Source organism: Chlorocebus sabaeus, chromosome 20 (assembly GCF_047675955.1).
Source record: "Chlorocebus sabaeus isolate Y175 chromosome 20, mChlSab1.0.hap1, whole genome shotgun sequence".
NCBI lineage: Eukaryota > Metazoa > Chordata > Mammalia > Primates > Cercopithecidae > Chlorocebus > Chlorocebus sabaeus.
Genome location: NC_132923.1, coordinates 11,536,042 through 11,557,458, shown reverse-complemented (window position 1 = coordinate 11,557,458; position 21,417 = coordinate 11,536,042). Strand labels below are relative to the sequence as shown.

Here is a 21,417-nt window from a genome sequence, read left to right as displayed (position 1 = left end):
TGGGATTACAGGTGCGCACCACCACATCCAGCTAATTTTTGTATTTTCAGTAGAGACGGGGTTTCACCATGTTGGTCAGGCTGGTCTCAAACTCCTGACCTCATAATCTGCCCACTTCAGCCTCCCAAAATGTTGGGATTACAGGTGCGAGCCACCATGCCCGGCCTACACTCTCATTTCTAAAAGTTTTGTTAGGTTCCGTGGCAAACCTGCCTAATAATTTTTATAGTTTATTGTTGTTTTCTCTTTTTGTGATTTCATCTTTTATTTATTTATTTTTTGATGGAGTATCGTTCTGTTGCCCAGGCTGGAGGGCAGTGGCACAATCTTGGCTCACTGCAGCCTCCATCTCCCAGGTTCAAGTGATTCTTCTGCCTCAGCCCCCCAAATAGCTGGGATTACAGGCACTTGCCACCACACCTGCGTAATCTATTTTTAGTAAAGTCAGGGTTTTGCCATGTTGGCCATGGTAGTCTTGAACTCCTGACCTCAGGTGTTCCACCCGCCTTGGCCTCCCAAAGTGCTGGGATTACAGGCGTGAGCCACCGTGCCCAGCCTCATCTTTTATTTCTTTAAATATCTCATACTTTATTCATTTATATTGTGTATTGATTATCATGATATCTTAGATCCCTGACGTCTAAATCTTATTGTTTCTGTTGATAGTCACCCTTGGTAGTTTCTTTCTTTGTGTATTTGGTACAGGATCTACTTGTTTTGAAGAAGGAATGTCCTTTAGCATTTCTTGTTTGCCATGTTGCATGAAGAAAGAGAATTAGGAGCTTCTCAACTCATGTGTCATGAATGGGTCATTGGCATGCTGAGATACTTACCCTTTCAGCTAGCTAGTCATCACTAGTTATGACCTGCTTTGTCTATTATCTTAATGTGCTAGGCACAAGGAAATAATCAAGTGGGATATTTGGATCAGAGGGCTGGAAATTATTCGAAATCATTAAGGAATAATCTTGCTTCTTAAAGGAAGTAAGGTAGATTAAGGCATCTGATGATTAATTGACACTGCAAATTATTTTCTTTTTTTTGACACTGCAAATTATTTTCAATTAAAATATAATCCCAGGTTGTTACCTGTAGCATCCTGAATCAAGTAATCATATTAAATTTAATGTTATTATTACTATTATTATGAACCCAAATAACTATATACAAAAAAACAGAGCCCGATAAATATTAAATTCTAAACTACTTATAAAATCCAATACTTTATTCTGGTCTTTAGTCATCAACTAACAGAAGACAATAGAAGCTGTGTGTTGTAGTGAAAAGTATCAGATTTGGTGTCATAAGATGTGAGCTCTAATCCTGACTAAATTGCTCTCTATCCATATGACTTCAGGAAAAACTTCTTTTCAGTATGTTTTCCAATTGTGGGGAACAAATGAACAGCAATGCAACTGACTTTTGTGGATGGTTTATTGGGTGGGACAAGCACTAAGCATAGAGTTTGGCAGGTTCTGTTCCCCATTTTGCACTTGAGTATGTGGAGTATGTGCTTAAGACAAAAACACTTTTTGAGATAAACTGCAATCTAAATGCTTTGTTTCAGCTTGTTTTCAAAGTAACCTTTAACATTTATTTTTTAGGAAGGATGTTGTACTTCATTATTCAACTTTATTTGAATATGGAAAAATATTTTTGAAAACATGGGACATGGAAAAATATTAAAAACTTAATTTTTATTTATTTTTTTATTTTATTTTTTTTTTTGAGACAGAGTCTTGCTCTGTCACCCAGGCTGGAGTGCAGTGGCGTGATCTTGGCTCACTACAAGCTCCGCCTCCTGGGTGCATGCCATTCTCCTGCCTCAGCCTCCCGAGTAGCTGGGACTACAGGCGCCTGCTACCACGCCCGGCTAATTTTTTTTTGTATTTTTAGTAGAGACGGGGTTTCACCGTGTTAGCCAGGATGGTCTTGATCTCCTGACCTTGTGATCCGCCCGTCTCGGCCTCCCAAAGTGCTGGGATTACAGGCTTGAGCCACCGCGCCCGGCCTAAAAACTTAATTTTTAATATATTTTTTATCATGTTAAGAAAACCCAGATTTCTAGAATCTAATTTATAGTCATAATATAAAATATTGACCATCTGTAAATATGTCAACTTTCCCCAAATTAATCTCTAGAATCAATGTAACTGCTATTAAAATCATTAAAAGGAGGTACAATGACAATCTGGGTTTAAACGTTAAAAATCTAAGGCACAACTAGGAATAGAAAGAAACTCTCTCAACATAATAAAGGCTATTTATGAAAACCCTACAACTAACATCATGCTAAATGGTAAAAGATTAAAACCTTTTTCTTTAAGATCAGAAACAAGACAAGGATGCCCACTTTTGCCACTTCTATTCTACATGGTACTAGAAGTCCTAGCCAGAGCAATTAGGCAAGAAAAAGAAATCAAAGGTATTCAAACTGGAAAGGAAGAAGTACAAAGATCTGTTTACAAATGACATGACTTTGTATATAGAAAATCCTAAAGATTCCACAAAAACCTGTTAGAATGAATAAACAAATTCAGCAAAGCTGCAAGATGTAAAATCAACACAGAAAAATCAATTGCATTTCTATACACAAACAATGACTAATCCTAAAAGGAAATTAAGAAAACGATTAAGGCCAGGTACAGTGACTCACTTCTGTAATCCCAGTACTTCGGAAGGCCAAGGCAGGCGGATCACTTCAGGCCAGGAGTTTGAGATCAGCCTGGTCAACAAAGTGAAACACTGTCTCTACTGAAAATACAAAAAGTTAGCCAGGTGTGGTGGTGTGTGCCTGTAATACCAGCTACTTGGGAGGCTGAGGCACAAGAATAGCTTGAACCTGGGAAGTGGATGTTGCAATGAACAGAGATCATGCCACTGCACTCCAGCCTGGGCAACAGAGTGAGACTCTGTCTCAAAAAATAATAATAATAATTATAAAAATAAATTAAAAATATCAAAGAATAAAATACTTAGGAATAAACTTAACCAAAGAGCAAAAGTCTTATACACTGAAAACCACAAAACATTGATGAAAAAAATTAAAGACACAAACAAATGGAAAGACATCTGTGCTTGTGGACTGAAAAGACTTGGGGTGTGTGTGTGTGTGTGTGTGTGTGTGTGTGTGTGTTTACAGTTGGGGTCTTGTTTTGTTGCCCACCCTGGAGCGCAGTGGCATGATCCTAGCTCACTGTAGCCTCGAACTCCTGGGCTCAAGCAATCCTCTCAAGAAGCTAGGACTACAGATGTGCACTGCTGGGCCCAGCTAAATTTTTAAAAAGTTAATTTTGTTACGTAGTTGATGTTGGTGCTCCACCCAGAGCCCCTTGGATCCTTTGTTCACTTATTTTGGTTATTTTCCCTAGAGTCTGCTTTGCTCAAACACAGAGACCCTTAGAAGTACTTGGAACTTTATGGTCCCTCGGATGGCCCCGATCCCATGACCGATACATGTGAGAGTATGAAGACTCTAGCTCCCTCATCTGAGATAGAGACAATTCTGAGGCATAAATTTCATTCTAGAGCTCCCTTGTATGATCCAGCTAAAGCTATGCTTTGCTGGACTTTTGAGAGTTCAGCCTTGGTTGACTTCTTCATATTCCCTCTCCTGCTTCTCCCACTCCCTTGCTAGTTTCCTCTGGGAGCACTTCTTTAATAATCACTTGGACACAAATTATGGTCTCAAGATCTGCAACTGGGAACCTGACTTAACAACACCTAAGGATAAATAGAGAATTACTATGAATTTACCTTTTATAATTGATGTTGAGATTGGCAGTCATGACGACTCCCCCAGCCATCAATGCACACATACCAACAGTACTATCAATCATGGTTGCAATGGCACCTCCATGAACGAATCTGGTTACAACAGGAGTGGAGGAGAAATGTTTTCAGAAGTTCTGAAGATAGAGAGCCTCTTGAAAGAGAGAAATTATCCAAGCATCTTCACACAATTTACTTATGAAAGGTCCACTTAGCCCATGTTCAGCGTACTGAATGCCAAACACTATTTATGTCCCCAACTTTATTTTGTTCACAGCATAATAGTATAGTCTTAAGTATTTGTAATAAAACCAGAACTTAATAGTAACGAGATCACAAGCAAGCAAAAAGCTAAAATATAATTTAGAACATTTATATTATATTTTTATTATTAGTCAAGTGTGGTGTCATGTGCCTGTAGTCCCAGCTACTCAGGAGGCTGAGGTGGGATGATCGCGTGAGCCCAGGAGTTTGAGGCTGCAGTGAGCTATGATCATGCCACTGCACTTCAGGCTGGGCAACAGAGCAAGACCTTGTCTCACAAAACAAAACAAACTATACATACTCATTGTTTAGAAATTTAGGTAATGCAAATATGAAAAAAAAGAAAAAAAAATTTAAGACCCATAATACTACCCACCTAGTCAGTGACAAGCCACTGTTAACACATTAATGATATGCTTTCAAACTATACTGTTGCCCTGTGCCCTATAATATAATGCTCTTTAATATATTAAATATTTAATCAATATTAATAATATAGATAAGATGTTCTTTAATAATGTATTATAAACATCTTTCCATGTCAATAAATATACATCTACATGACCATTTGAAAATCTTCACTGTAGTCCATGGACAGGACACATGGTGGCACTGTAAGACAACATTTTTTTAGATCCACACTTTCAGGCTATCATTCTTACCCAGGTGGTCCTTCCAGGTAAGGGCCTCCTTGAAATAAGCAAACCATCCTTTTCTCGACGTCACTGTAGAACATCACGTATTCAAAGCCCAGGCCATCATCAAAGCTTCTGGTGAAGAGCTGGGTCTGTGACATTTGTTCTTCTTTCACAAGCTTTGGGTCTATAGAAAATGAGGTGGATGGCAAATGAGAACCAAGGGTGAGAGAAATGCCATGGCAGAGCCAAGCACCTGTACCCTGCTAGAATCACATGTCAATGGATGATTGACTCAAATGTCCACAGGGTGCAAAATTAAAAGGAATGGGAGGGTCTCAATGAAACAGAAGATAGGATCTTTGCCCTTGTGGAATTAACAGTCCAACTGGGGACAGAGTCAAAAAGACATGAAATCAAATCAAAGTACCACACATGGCAATCAGGAATACAGTATATAAATGCTAACAATATACTGAATAAAATTGTACGGTAAAGACAGAAACCCTTCTTGGAAGAACTGTGGTTTAAATGCAATTTACAGAAAATAAAAAACGTAACAGAAAGGAGGTTTCCCTGGCAGACATGAGTTTAGCTTGAATCAGCAACAGGGTCAGTTCAGCCCAATACTCATGTGATTGTGATTCTAAGCCCCCAAAACTGGCAGTTAGAACCATTAGGGTTCATGAAATCAGACTGTGGGTTGTAATCAGGTTTTTTTTTTCTTTTGGATGGAGTTTCGCTCTTATTGCCCAGGCTGTAGTGCAAAGGTGTGATCTCAGCTCACTGCAAACTCCGCCTCCCGGGTTCAAGCGATTCTCCTGCCTTAGCCTTGCGAGTAGCTAGGATTATAGGCGCCCACCACCACACCCGGCTAATTTTGTATTTTTAGTAGAGACGGGGTTTCTCCATGTTGGTCTGGCTGGTCTTGAACTCCCGAACTCAGGGATCCGCCTGCCTCGGCCTCCCAAAGTGCTGGGATTATAGGCATGAGCCACGGTGCCCGGCCATTTACCAGGCTTTAAAAAGAAACAGAACACTTAGATAACAGAAACATATACTCTGGGTAAATAATAGTGCACTTGTTCAGACAATTTTTTTTTTCACTTACAAAATTGTGAGCAAGTTGGGGGAACTGGACTGAGTCAAAATATAGGTCACTTCAAAATAAAGATTGAAAGCCATTGCTCTCAAGAAATGGTGCATTTATCCTTTTGTATCTGTTTTAAAATTTAATCCCCCTACTCACCATTCTTTCATATCTCATCATGATTTGCCACATGTAAAACTCTTTCTTTCTATTGAATTTATATTTACAAACGTGGAAAAGGATACAGATGACAGCATCCAGGAAAAGTGGGGAGAGGGACAGGAAGGATGACTTTTACTTAGGTCATGAGCATCCCAGGGCAGGCACCCTGTCTTTTAGACCTTGCATACCCAACAAATGGCACAGATGTGCACATACTATATACACTTAAGCAGCTGTTGAGTGAATTGATGGTTTAGAAGGCTGGACAAGGAAACTTAAAGTTGGGGATCAGTATTATGGTGCAGTGGAAAGAACCTTGGCCTGTGAGTTGGGAAAATTAAATTATTGGTCTACCTCTGGCCTAGAACTCACTCTTTTGCACCGTACTTTATCCATACAATGAGGAGATAAAATAAAATTCTAAGATCTCTTCCTGCCGGGCGCGGTGGCTCACGCTTGTAATCCCAGCACTTTGGGAGGCCGAGATGGGGGGATCACGAGGTCAGGAGATGGAGACCATCCTGGCTAACACCGTGAAACCCCATCTCTACTAAAAATACAAAAAATTAGCCGGGCAAGGTGGCAGGTGCCTGTAGTCCCAGCTACTTGGGAGGCTGAGGCAGGAGAATGGTGTGAACCCAGGAGGGGGAGCTTGCAGTGAGCGGAGATGGCGCCACTGCACTCCAGCCTGGGCGATAGAGCAAGACTCCGCCTCAAAAAAAAAAAAGATCTCTTCCAACTCTGACATTCCAGGACTTCAGGATAAGATAGGTGTTAAGTGCTTCTAATTTTTTTACTTAGGAGTTTGAAATTTCTAGTCTAGATTATCAGACCTTGAGCTTATTTCATAAAAATGAGAAAAATAATGTCTGGGTTGAGTTAAAATGTAGGTCATTTCAAAATAAAGACCAAAAACGACTGCTCTCAAGAGGATGCATTTGTCCTTTGTGATGGTGAAAGAAGTTCGTTGGAAATGTAGAATCTCAGGTTCTACCTCTGACCTTTTGAAGCAGAACGTTCATTTTAACAAGATTCCTAGGTGCTTCATGTTCATTTTTAAGTCTGAAAGGCAACAGTATTTTAAGAAATGGGATAACACTGAAAATGAGATTTGCATTTTGAATCATTCTAACAGTTGAGTGGAGGAAGGGCTTTGAGGAGGATAAGAATGGAGACAGGAAACTACAAAAATCACAATCACCAAACTTATCTGCTAGATGGTGTGATTTTCTCTAGCAATGCTTAACTACGTGAAAGCCTGTTCAAAGCAAAGATGGCAGATGGTTGGATTCATCCAGGGCTGGGGTTTTTCTAGGTTAAGTGGGCTACAGAAGTTCAGACAGATGAGGGCTATGGGACCATGAGAAAGTAAAGGATTCAATGAACTTAGAAGGTCTTAATGAAATAATAATTGTTTCTGAGGGGCCTTTGAATAAGTAAGCCGCTGAAAGGAAAAATGCTGTCATCAGAAAACAGGATGTTTAAATGTGTGCATTTGGAGGCTGTGTACTGTCTGAAGATAAGGCTCAAGATGTTCGTGGGAGTGTGTGCCTGGGGCTGGGGGATAAGAAAAGTTCACGGGTGATGAGGAAGCACATGAAGTGAGGAGCCACTGTGTGGATGCTCGAGTTGCTGAGAATGCTGAATGGAGTTGGGTAGATAGTGGACCAACTGCTGAAATACTCAAACACTGAGGGAAGGTTGGCAGATGACAGCAACAAGGAGGGGAAGAGGAGGAGGGTGACAAATGTAGATGGTATGAACTCAAAGAAACGAGGGATTTTTTTTTTTTTTTGACAGAATCTTGCTCTGTCACCCAGGCTGCTTTCAAACTCCTGGCCTCAAGTGATCCGCCACTTTGGCCTCCCAAAGTGTTGAGCCACTGTGCCCAGCCCAGAGGGCTTTTTAAGATGAGGGGAAGTAATGGTTTGAAAACAAGTGTGGGTAGCAAAGAGGACCTCAAACTCCTCTTGATTCTGAGAGTGTCAAATCTTAGTCAAGAGCGAATGAGGGTTGGATGAAGAAATGAGCAAAACCATGTAGGAATGGAACCCTGGAAAACATTGACATTTAAGGAGCAAGTAGAAGGAGGAGGGAAGATTGGTCTGAAAGGTTTATGAAAGACAAGAGAAAATGTTTCAATGAGAATAAGACAGGGAGGTCTAGTACAGTAAGTGCTGAAGAATGCACACTGAATTTGGCACTTCAGTCACTAGTAGCTTCAACGAAGACATTTCAGTAGAGCTGTTAGGGTAGAAGTCAGATTGTGCTGGGGTAAGGACAGTCAGTTGTGTGATATGCTAACAGTTGGAAGAGAATTAGTAATACAAACTACACATTTTTCCTCTTCATTTATAAAACAGAATAATTATTCCCTTGAGATATATCAGAGATTCTGCAAAGAATCTTATGAACTCTATAATTTTTCTTGGTTAGTTTTATTTTTGTTTTATTAATTCCTTCGTAAATACTAAAGTATCTACCATGAGGAAACTGAGGCAAAGAAAGGTTAAGTGCCTTGCTCAAAGTTGCACAGCTTTAAATTTTGGAACCAGAATTTAAACCCAGGCACTAAATTTCAATCATTTAATTAAGAAGTTGTCAACTTTTGGATGGTCTCTAAAGCTGAGAGACTGCATGAGATTACCAATGGAGTGTGGAGAAGACAGGAGTACTAAGGACTGAGACTTGAGGGCACCCTAACATGAAGGGTTTGAGAATGGGGAGGAACCAGCACAAAAAATTGAAAAGGAGGGACCAGTGAAGTGGAGAATGTGGTGTCCTGGAAATTACGTTCAAGTAGAAAGGAGTCACCAGCTGTGCCAAAAGCTGAGAGGTTAGTGGACTCAGCAACATGAAGGTCACTGGTACCCTTGGCAAGAGCTGTTTTGAGGGAGTGGGTTCAAGATAGGCTGGGCACAGTGGCTGATGCCTGTAGTCCCAGCACTTTGGGAGGCCAAGGTTGGGCAGATCACTTGAGGTCAGGAGTTCGAGATCAGCCAGGCCAACATTGTGAAACCCTGTCTGTACTAAAAATACAAAAATAAGCCCGGTGTGGTGGCGTGCACCTGTAATCCCAGCTACTTGAGACGCTGAAGTGGGAGAATCACTTGAACCCAGGAGGCGGAGGTTGCAGTGAGCCGAGATCATGCCACTGCACTCCAGCCTGAGTGACAGAGTGAGACTCATTCTCGAAACCAACAAAACAAAACAAAACAAACAAAAACAAAACAAAACAGAGAGAGAGACTGGGAAGAAAGAAATGCAGTTGTGGCATATTTATATGCTGACAAGAAACATCTAGCAGAGATGGATGTCCTTCAGTAGGCCAAAGAAAATGGAATGCAGCACACAAATGGAAGGCTGGGTCTCCCTGAGAGTGTGGATGGTTCACTCATAGCAGGAAGAAGCAGAACATCAGGCACAGATGCAGGGAGGAGGATATGTGAGGCAATGGGAGACTGGAAGTTCTCTTCTGACTGCTTTTATTGCCTCTTAGTGAGATAGGAAGCGAGACCAACTGAGGGTGAGAAGGGAAAAGAAAGTATTAGGAGGCATAAGAAGAAAGAAAAAGGCAGAAAATAGTCATCCAGTAAGGGAGGAGAGTGAATAAACCAGGGAAACATGAAGGAAGGTTGTTGGGCAATATTAAGAGCCTTCTTTTTCTTTTCTTTTTTGTGGGGGGGAGACAGGCTGTTGCCCAGGCTGGAGTGCAGTGGCGCGATCTCAGCTCCACTGCAACCTCTGCCTCCTGGATTCAAGTAATTCTCCTGCCTCTGCCTCCCACGTAGCTGGGATTACAGGTCCCCACCACCACGCCCAACTAATTTTTTTGTATTTTTAGTAGAGACAGGGTTTCACTATGTTGGCCAGGCTGGTCTTGAACTCCTGACCACAAGTGATCTGCCCGCCTCAGTCTCCCAAAGTGCTGGGATTATAGGCATGAGCCACAGTGCCCAGCCCAAGAGCCTTCTTAAAAGTCAGTTAAAAAAAAAACCACCACCACCTAAAGATGTGTTTGGATGATTAAAAGATAATGAGTAACTCAGAAATATCTGTGAATGATTCAATATACTATAATGACAGACATCTCTCATTACACAATTGTTAAAACCCACGGAAAACATAACACAAAGAGTGAACCCTAAAACAAACTATGCACCTTAATTAAGAGTAATATATCAATATTGGCTCATCAATTGTAACAAATACACCACAGTAATAATTCAAGATGTTAATAACAGGAGAAATTAGGGGTGGGGAGGGGATGAAGGGTATATGGAAACTCTCTGTACTTTGGGCTAATTTTTCTATAAAATTATAATGCTAAAAAAGTATATTAGTAAAAAAACACAGAAGGATAGGAAGTGCAATGTGTGTGTTTTGGGTGTAGGGTGGGTTGCCCTGGGGATTTAGATACTGGGAGATGTGGGTGTAACCTGAGTGTTCTGAGCTTCTTAGGGTGATATAAACAAATATGGGATAAAGGGTGAAATGAGATTAGATGATAGCCTCAAGACATAGAGGTGATGAGGTTGTAGGAGGGTGGAAGCTCTCTGGGGCCCTTTCTTCACTCTTGCTAATGGTGATAAGAATGCCAGGGTGGGAGCAGTCTTATTCTTGACAACAAGCTTTATGTGCTCCAATCTGCAAAATTTATTGTGATTTCTGGTCTATAAAACTGGTGACTATAGAACTATAATCCTGCATTATACTCTTTCTTTTTTCAGGTAGTAACTAGTACTTCAATCTGTTCTTAGTTTTATATTTGATGCTCAGATATATTAATGAGAAAGTGGCTGTTTCTACCAAGCAAATGGGTTTTGAAGTCTTGAATCTTTTCAGCAGGTATACGTTTATATGAAGGCAAACGTTTCCAGGAGCCGTCTTCACATTTCTTCATAAACTGGTCAAAGAGCAGTCTTAGGTCCTTGTTCCAGCTGGGGTTAGGGACAGAATAATCTTTAAGAATGGCTTCCTCAGAAGAAAATGACCTCTAAAAGACAGAAGAAAAAGAAGAGTGAGTAATGGGAGGTGCATTCTATTTCATAACATATTCTCCCAATTTCTAAGACTATCTTGCTGCTTTCTTCTCCCCATAAGCTTGTCACTTCAAAATGGAAGGGAATTTCAGGGATCACCTGGTCCAACCTCCTTGGGAAAATGAGAGATTGAGAGAGGGAAAATCATTTGCTCAACATCACTCAGCGAGCTATTGACAGGGCCAGCATTATGCTCAGGTCTGCTGATTCCATTCTTTTTTTCAAACTTTAATCAAGCACAGGTGAGCCCAGGACACTGGAGATGGAGGTGAAGAACAACATTATCTTAAATGTTAAAAGCTCTTCCAGTGGCTATGCACAGGAAGTTAGGGGATAAGGGAGAAGTATTCATCTAGGATTAGGGGTTCAGGAAGGGGTCCTTTGACTTGAATATTGATTAGATAAGCAGAAATTAGCCAGCTGGAAAAAGTATTACAGGCAACAAAACAAAACAAAACAAAAAAACACTGGAATATAGTTTGGATGTGTGTCCCCGCTCAAATCTCATATTGAAACGTAATCCCCAATGTTGGAGGTGGGGCCTGGTGAGAGGTGAATGGATCATGGGGGTGAATTTCTCATGAACGGTTTAGCACCATCCCCCTTGGTACTGTCTTCATGATAGTGAGTTCTCATGAGATCCGGTCGTTTAAAAGTGTATAGTACCTCGTGCCTTGCACTCTTGCTCTTGCTGTGTCCATGTGAAATGCCTGCTCCCACTGTGCCTTCTGCCATGACTGTAAGTTTTCTTGCTTCCTTTTCTTTTTTTTTTTCGAGACAAAGTCCCACTCTGTTGTCCAGGTTGGAGTGTAGTGGCACGATCTTGGCTCACTGCAACTTCCACCTCCTGGGTTCAAGTGACTCTCCTGCCTCAGCCGCCCAAGTAGCTGGAGTTACAGCCCCACCACGCCCGGCTATTTTTTGTATTTTTAGTAGGGATGAGGTTTCACCATGTTGGTTAGGCTGGTTTCGAACTTCTGACCTCAGGTGATCTGCCCACCTCGGCCTCCCAAAGTGCTGGGATTACAGGAGTGAGCCACTGTGCCTGGCTGACTGTAAGTTTTCTAAGGCCTCCCCAGCAGCCAAGCAGATGCCACCATCATGCTTCCTGTATAGCCTGTAGAAATGTAAGTCAATTAAACTTTTCTTTATAAATTACCTAGTCTCAGGTATTTCTTTATAGCAACATGAGAACAGCCTAATGCAGTTTGCAAAAGAGGCATGAAACAGTTTTGAGGGGCCTTATTACAATCATATGAAGGAGGTACTATTTATTATCCTCATTTTAAAGATGATAAAATTAAGGCCTAAAAGAAGTTTGGCATTATTAGGATACAAGAGTGGAGCAGATGGCTGCAGAATTGCATGTAAAACCTTAACACTAAGCTAACTGGCTTGAATTTTATCTGCAGTGCTCTCGGAGGGATTTTAAATGGGGAGTAACATGATTAGATCTTTCCATAACATAAAAGATAGTGGGAGTGTCTAAGATTGAAATCAGAGGGCCCTATCTGGAAGCTACTGGGGTAATTCAGGTGAGAAATCATGAGCGCAGGAAGCAGAACTTGGTGGGTGACTATTTGGATAAGGAGCGTAAGGGAAAAAGAGAAATACAAGACCCAGTCCCAGGATTCTGAATCCTGCAATGAGGTGAATGATAGAGCCAATTACCAAAAATATAGGAGAAAGCGGAGTAGGCAGCTCAGGGGACAAGTTCTTGGTGTCACAGTAACCACAGCTTCCATCTATCTATTTCTGTAGCACCAAGCACTGCTATTACTCCAATGCCCAGGCAACAACTAGAACATTACAGGGATCCTAGAGGACCTGGAAGACAAGGTGTGACTTACTAAGGAGCAGAACAAAGTGTATGCCCACAGACATCAGAAAGGAAAACTGGCTTTCTGGACTGCTGCAGATATCTTGGAACATGTAGATCACAGAAGCTATTAACTCCATGGCATTCTACTTTCAGCCACTCTTATCAATTCATTCAGATTTAATGTACCTACAATACACAGACTGCACCATAAAACCAAAACAGGGAGGTCACAGTATGATGGGAGAACCAGCTTTCTGCTAACAGGGGCTGGCTCCAATGCTGGCTTGGTGGGAAGAATACAGGGAACCTGTCTCAAAAACTCTATGGAAGAGGAGACGCCTAGCCTCCCAAACTACATCTTTCTCCCATGCTGGATGCTTCCTGCCCTCAAACGTGGGACTCCAAGTTCTTCAGTTTTGGGACTCTGGCTCTCCTTGCTCCTCAGCTTGCAGACAGCCTATTGTGGGACCTTGTGATCGTTCTTAATTATTGTAGGAACATAATACGTGTCGGATTGGGCAGAGTGATTCCTCCAACTTTTTTCAAAACTATATTAGCTGAGCATGTGGAGGCATGCATTGTGAATTTTAGCTCAAGATTGACTGCAAAAACCAGCAATCCGGAGAGGACCCACAGACCCTCTGAAGGAAGCGGACTGCTCCTGCAGGACCCAACACTATGAGTGCCCCAACTGTGGACGTGGGAAAGAAAGACCCTTCTCTCCCGAACACACACCCCCACTGGGGAAGCTGGTCTGTCTGCAGGAGAAATTTCTGACTTTACCAGGAGCTGAGTGAAGTTAGAGAGCTAAGCCGAGCGAAATACAGGGGTAGAGGAAGCAGCAGAAAGGCCCTGGGAACTCACTAGGTCCCCAAGCAGCCCATACCTGCCTGGCACCACAGGGATCCATCAGGATGGTGGCCAAAGGAGCAGGGGGTAAAATTCCACAGGGAGAAGGAATTCTCTAGCTGAACTTTGTAACAGTTTGAACCGGGGAGAAGCCTCCTGGCCAGAACTCGGGGAGGGCATGAACCCAGCTTGCAGACTTCAAAGGTTGGGGAAGAACTAAAGTCCTTCCTTCTTTTGCAGCTGGGAGGTGGAAAGCCTCAGACAAGTTTTCAAGCCCATCTTGCCCTCCACCTGGAAACAGACTCGGGGCTATTGGAAGGCCACGGTGGGAGTGAGACCGGTCCTTCAGTTTGCATGGGAGCTGGGTGAGGCCTGTGACTGCCGGTTTTCCCCAACTTCCCTGACAACCTGTATGACTCAGCAGAGGCAGCCATAATTCTTCTAGGTATACAACTCCAGTGACCTGGGAATCTCACCCCCATCCCCCACAGCAGCCACAGCAAGATCCCCCCAAGGAGAATCTGAGCTCAGATGTGCCTAGCCCCAGCCCTACGTGATGGTCCTTCCCTATCTACCCTGGTAGCAGAAGACAAAGGGCATATAATCTTGGGAGTTCGAGGGCCCCACCCACCACCGGTCTCTCTCCACACTACTACAGCTGATGCTTTCTGGAAAGTGCAACCTTTTGGCAGGAGTCCAACCAGCACAAAAGTAGCGCATTAAACCAAAGCTAAGAACCCTCACAGAGTCCACTGCACCCTCTGCCACCTCCACCAGAACAGGCCCTGGTATTCATGGCTGGGAGACCCACAGACAGCTCACATCACAGGACTCTGTGCAGACAACTCCTAGTACCAACCCAGAGCTGGGCAGACTTGCTGGGTGGCTAGACCCAGAAGAGAGACAACAATCTCGGCAGTTTGGCTCACAGGAAGTCACATCCACAGGAAAAGCAGGAGAGTACTACATCAACGGAACACCCTGTGGGACACAAAAATCTCAACAACAGTCTTCAGCCCTCGACCTTCCCTTTGACAGAGCCTACCTACCCAAATGAGAAGGAATCAGAAAACCTACCCTGGTAATATGACAAAACAAGGCCTGTCAACACCCCCCAAAAATCACACTAGTTCACCGGCAATGGATACAAATCAAGAAGAAATCCCTGATTTCCCTGAAAAAGAATTCAGGAGGTTAGCTGTTAAGGCAATCAGGGAGATACCAGAGAAAGGCAAAGCCCAATGCAAGGAAATCCAAAAAATGATACAAGAAGTGAAGAGAGGGATGGGTGTGGTGGCTTATGCCTGTAATCTCAGCACTTTGGGAGGCCAAGGTGGGCAGATCACAAGATCAAGAGATCAAGACCATCCTGGCCAACATGGTGAAACCCCCTCTCTACTAAAAATACAAAAATTAGCTGGGTGTGGTGGCGCACGCCTATAGTCCCAGCTACTCGGGAGGCTGAGGCAGGAGAATTGCTTGAACCTGGGAGGCGGAGGTTGCAGTGAGCCGAGATTGTGCCCCTGTACTCCAGCCTGGGTGACAGAGTGAGACTTTGTCAAAAAAAATAAATAAAAATAATAAAAAGAAGTGAAGGAAGAAATATTCAAGGAAATAGACAGCTTAAAGAAAAAACAATATAAAATTCAGGAAATTCTGGACACACTTTTAGAAATGCAAACTAACCTAATCCAACAAAGAGAAGAAAAAATAGCAAGAAAATATGAACAAAGCCTCTGAGAAGTCTGGGATTTTGTTAAACTACCAAACCTAAGAACAATCAGTGTTCCTGAGGAAGAGGACAATTCTAAAAGCTTGGAAAACATATTTGGGGAATAATCGAGGCAAACTTCCCTGGTCTTGCTAGAGATCTAGATATGCAAATACAAGAAGCACAAAGAGCACCTGGGAAATTCATCACAAAAAGACCTACACCCAGGCACACTGTCATCAGGTTGTCCAAAGTTAAGACAAAGGAAAGAATCTTAAGAGCTGTGAGACAGAAGCACCAGGTAACCTATAAAGGAAAATCTAGCAGTTTAACAGCAGATTTATCAGCAGAAACCCTACAAGCCGGAAGGAATTGGGGCCCTATCTTCAGCCTCCTCAAACAAAACAATTATCAGCCAAGAATTTTGTATCTAGTGAAACTAAGTATCATATACGAAGGAAAGATACAGTCCTTTTCAGACAAACAAATGCTGAGAGAATTTGTCATTTCCGAGCCACCATTACAAGAACTGCTAAAAGGAGCTCTAAATCTTGAAACTAATCCCAGAAACATGTCAAAACAGAACCTCTTTAAAGCATAAATCATACAGGACCTATAAAACAAAAATACAAATTAGTGGGGCGAGGTGGCAGGTGCCTGTAGTCCTAGCTACTCGGGAGGCTGAGGCAGGAAAATGGCGTAAACCTGGGAGGCAGAGCTTGTGGTGAGCTGAGATCCGGCCACTGCACTCCAGCCTGGGCGACAGAGCGAGACTCCGTCTCAAAAAAAAAAAAAAAAAAAAAAAAGGCAAAACCAAAAAAACAAACAAAAAAACCCAAAGTACACAGGCAACAAAGAGCACAATGAACACAATGGAACCTCACATTTCAATAATAAATTGAATGTAAATGGCCTAAGTGCTCCACTTAAAAGATGCAGAACTGCAGAATGGATAAGAACTCAACAACCAACTACATGCTGCCTTCAAGAGACTTGCCTAACACATAAGGACTCAAATAAAGGGGTGGAAAAAGGCATTTCATGCAAATGGACACCAAAAGCAAGCAGAGATAGGTAGCTATTCTTACATCAGACAAAACAAACTTTAGAGCAACAGCAGTCAAAAAAGACAAAGAGGGACAGTATATAATGGTAAAAGGCCTTGTCCAAAAGAAAAATATCACAATCCTAAATATATATGCACCCAACACTGGAGTTCCCAAATTTATAAAACAATTCCTAATAGACCTAAGAAATGAGATAGACAACAAAAAAATAATAGTGGGGGACTTCAATACTCTACTGACAGCTGCTAGGGCTAAGCCCCCAAATCTGGCCATAAACTGGCCCCAAAACTGGCCATAAACAAAACCTCTGCAGCACTGTGACATATTTGTGATGGCCATGATGCCCACGCTGAAGGTTGTGGGTTTACTGGAATGAGGGCAAGGAACACCTGGCCCAACCAGGGCGGAAAACGGCTTAAGGTGTTCGTAAGACACAAACGATAACATGAGCGATCTGTGCCTTAAGGACATGTTCCTGCTGCGGATAACTAGCCAGAGCCCAGCCCTTTGTTTCCCATAAGGAATACTTTTAGTAAACCTATAATCTATAGAAACAATGCTTATCACTGGCTTGCTGTCAATAAACATGTGGGTAAATCTCTGTTCGGGGCTCTCAGCTCTGAAGGTTGTGAGACCCCAGATTTCCCACTCTACACCCTATATGTCTGTGAGTGTGTCTTTAATTCCTCTAGCGCCACTGGGTTAGGGACTCCACAACTGAGTTGGTCTCAGCAGACAGCACTAGACAAGTCATCAAGACAGAAAGTCAACAAAGAAACAATGGATTTAAACTATACCTTGGAACAAAGCGACTTAACAGATATATACAGAACATTTTATCTGACAACCACAGAATACACATTCTATTTGATACTGCATGGAACTTTCACCAAGACAGATCATGATAGGCCATAAACAAGCCTCCATAAATTTAAGAAAATTGAAATTATATCAAGCACTCTCTCAGACCATAGTGGAATAAAACTGGAAATCAACTCCAAAAGAACCTTCAACACCATGCAAATAGGCCAGGCGCAGTGGCTTACACCTGTAATCCCAGCACTTTCGGAGGCTGAGGCGGGAGGATCACCTGAGGTCAGGAGTTCGAGACCAGCCTGACCAACATGGCAAAACCCCATCTCTACTAAAAATACAAAAATCAGCCAGGAGTGGTGGCATGCACCTGTAATCCCAGCTACTCAGGAGACTGAGGCAGGAGAACTGCTTGAACCCAGGAAGCAGAAGTTGCAGTGAGCTGAGATCATGCCACTGCACCCCAGCCTGGGCAATAAAAGCGAAACTCTGTCTCAGAAAACAACAACAACAACAAACCTTCTGAATGAGCTTCGGGTCAAAAACGACATCAAGATGGAAATTTTAAAAATTCTTCAAACTGAATGACAATAATGACACAACCTATCAAAACCTCTTGGATACAGCTAAGGCAATGCTAAGAGGAAAGTTCATAGCCCTAAACGCCTACCTCAAAAAGTCTGAAAGAGCACAAACAGACAATCTAAGGTCACAGCTCAAGGAACTAGAGAAACAAGAACAAACCAAACCCAAACTCAGCAGATGAAAGGAAATAACTAAGATCAGAGCAGAACTAAATGAAACTGAAACAAACAAAATAAAAGATAAATGAAACAAAAAACTAGTTCTTTGAAAAGATAAATAAAATTGATAGACCATTAGCAAGATTAACCAAGAAGAGAGAAAATCCAAATAACCTCACTAAGAAATGAAACAGGAGATGTTACAACTGACACCACTGAAATACAAAGGCTACTATGAACATCTTTACACACATAAACTAGAAAACCTAGAAGAGATGGGTAAATTCCTGGAAAAATACAGCCCATCTAGCTTAAATCAGGAAGAATTAGATATCCTGAATGGACCAATAACAAGCAGCGAGATTGAAACAGTAATTTAAAAATTACCAACAAAAAAAAAAAGTCCAGGACAAGATGGATTCACAGCAGAACTCTACGAGACATTCAAAGAAGAACTGGTACCAATCCTTTAGACACTATTCCACAAGATAGAGAAAGAAGGAACCCTCCCTAATTCATTCTTTAAAGCCAGCATCACCCTAATACCAAAACCAGGAAAGAACATAACCAAAAAAGAAAACTACAGACTGATATCCTTGATGAACATAAGATGCTAAAATCCTAATACAAAATACTAGCTAACCGAATCCAACAACATATCAAAAAGATAATCTGCCATGATCAAGTGGGTTTCATACCAGGGATACAGGCACTGTTTAATGTATGCAAGTCAATAAATGTGATAACGCTACATAAACAGAATTAAAAACAAATATCATATGATCATCTCAATAGATGCAGAAAAGTCATTCAACAAAATCCAGGATCCCTTTATTATTAAAGCCTTCAGCAAAATTGGCATACAAGGGACACATCTTAATGTAATAAAAGCCATCTATGACAAACCCACAGCCAATGTAATACTGAATGCGGAAAAGTGGAAAGCATTCCCTCTGAGAACGGAAACAAGACAAAGGATGCCCACTCTCACCACTCCTCTTCAACTGGAGGAGTCCTGGCCAGAGCAATCAGACAACAGAAATAAAGGGCATCCAAATTGGTAAAGAGGAAGTTTAACCATCCCTGTTTGATCGTTTACCTTGCAAACCCTAAGAATTCCTCCAGAAAGCTCCCTGAACTCGTAAAAGTATTCAGCAAAGTTTCTGGATACAAGATTTTTTTTTTTTTTTTTTTTTTTGAGACAGATTTTTGCTCTTGCTGCCCAGGTTGGAGTGCGATGGCACGATCTCAGCTCACCACAACCTCTGCCTCCTGGGGTTCAAGCAATTCTCCTGCCTCAGCCTCCCAAGTAGCCGGGATTACAGGCATGTGCCACCATGCCTGGCTAATTTTTGTATTTTTAGTAGAGACGGGGTTTCTCCATGTTGGTCAGGCTGGTCTCAAACTCCTGACCTCAGGTGATCCACCTCCGCCTCCCAAAGTGCTGGGATTACAGGCGTGAGCCACTGTGCCCGACCACCGGATACAAGATTAATGTACACAAATCAGTAGCTCTTCTATACACCAACAGCAACCAAGCAAAAAATGAAATCAAGAACTCAACGCATTTTACAATAGTTGCAAAAAATAAAATATAAAATATTTAGGAATATACCTAACAAAGGAGTTGAAAGACCTCTACCAGGAAAACTACAAAACACTGCTGAAAGAAATCATAGATGACACAAACAAATGGAAACACATCCCGTGATCATGGATGGGTAGAATCAATATTATGAAAATGACCATACTGCCAAAAGCAATCTATAAATTCAACGCAACCCTCATCAAAATACCACCATCATTCTTCACAGAGTTAGAAAAAACAATTCTAAAATTCATATGGAACCAAAAAAGAACCCACATAGCCAAAGCAAGACTAAGCAAAAAGAACAAATCTGGAGGCATCATACTACCTGATTTCAAACTATACTATAAAGCCATAGTCACCAAAATAGCATGGCACTGGTATAAAAACAGGCACATAGACCAATGGAACAGCATAGAGAACCCAGAAATAAACCCAAATACTTACAGCCAACTGATCTTTGACAAAGCAAACAAAAACATAAAGTGGGGAATGGACACCCTTTTCAACAAATGGTGCTGGGATAATTGGCTAGCCACATGTAGGGAATAAAACTGGATCGTCACCTCTCACCTTATGCAAAAATCAACTCAAGATGGATTAAGGACAAACCTAAGACCTGAAACTATAAAGATTCTAGAAGATAACACTGTAAAAACCCTTTTAGACTTTGGCTTGGGCAAAGATTTTATGACCAAGTACCCAAAAACAAATATAATAAAAACAAAGATAAATAGCTGGGACTTTAATTAAACTAAAGAGCTTTTGGATAGCAAAAGGAACAGTCAGCAGAGTAAACAGACAATGCACAGAATAGGAGAAAATCTTCACAATCTATACATCTGACAAAGGACAATATCCAGAATCTACAACGAACTCAAATAGATCAGTAAGAAAAAAATCCCACCAAAAAGTGGGCTACGGACTGAACAGACAATTCTCAAAAGATATACAAATGGCCAACAAACACATGAAAAAATGCTCAACATCACCAATCATCAGGGAAATGCAAATCAAAACCACAATGTGATACCACCTTTCTCCTGCAAGAATGGCCATAATAAAAAAAATAAAAAAATAGTAGATGTTGGCGTGGATGCAGTGATCAAGGAACATTTCTGCACTGCTGGTAGGAATGTAAACTAGTACAGCTGCTATGGAAAACAGTGTGGAAATGAAGTCATTATTTGAAAAAGATACTTGCACATGCATGTTTATAGCAGCATCATTCACAATTGCAAAATTGTGGAATCAACCCAAATTTGCAGTGACCTGGATGAGACTGGAGACTATTATTCTAAGTGAAGTAACTCAGGAATGGAAAACCAAACATTGTACGTTCTCACTTACAGGTGAGAGCTAAGCTATGAGGACGCAAAGGCATAAGAATGATACAATGGACTCTGGGGACTTGGGGGGAAGAATGGGAGGGGGATGAGGGATAAAAGACTATAAATGTGCAGTGTATACTGCTCGGGTGATGGGTGCACCAATATCTCACAAATCACTAGTGTAAAGAACTTACTCATGTAACCAAATACCACCTGTACCTGAATAACTTACGGAAAAATAAAATTAAAAAATAAATATTAAACAAAACAAATCAAAACAAAAGTCTACAGAAGCCGAGACATGGTGGCATTACCTTTAGTCCCAGAACTTTGAGGGTGCCGAGGCGGGTGGATCACTTGAGGTCAGGAGTTTGAGACCAACCTGGCCAACATGGTGAAACCCCATCTCTGCAAAAAATACAGAAATTAGCTGGGCATGATGGTGTGTGCTGTGGTCTCAACTACTTGGGAGGCTGAGGAATGAGAATTACTTAAACCGGGGAGGTGGAGGTTGCAGTGAGCCAAGACT

At 41.7% G+C, this 21,417-nt stretch overlaps 1 protein-coding gene across 5 annotated transcripts in view; it reads right to left on the bottom strand.

Moving 5' to 3' along the window:
- The window catches only part of LOC103224017 (acyl-coenzyme A thioesterase THEM4), a 69,090-nt gene that overhangs the window by 36,883 nt on the left and 10,790 nt on the right, over nucleotides 1-21,417 (bottom strand). For 3 of the 5 annotated variants that reach the window (XM_007977151.3, XM_073008374.1, XM_007977152.3), the window contains exons 2-4: nucleotides 10,732-10,918; nucleotides 4,698-4,857; nucleotides 3,757-3,867 (exon numbers count right to left, since the gene is read on the bottom strand). In XM_007977151.3, the coding sequence (XP_007975342.2) occupies nucleotides 3,757-3,867; nucleotides 4,698-4,857; nucleotides 10,732-10,918 (458 nt within the window). The remainder of the gene's footprint in view (nucleotides 1-3,756; nucleotides 3,868-4,697; nucleotides 4,858-10,731; nucleotides 10,919-21,417) is intronic. The other 2 variants (XM_007977153.3, XM_073008375.1) reach the window with 1 other exon arrangement.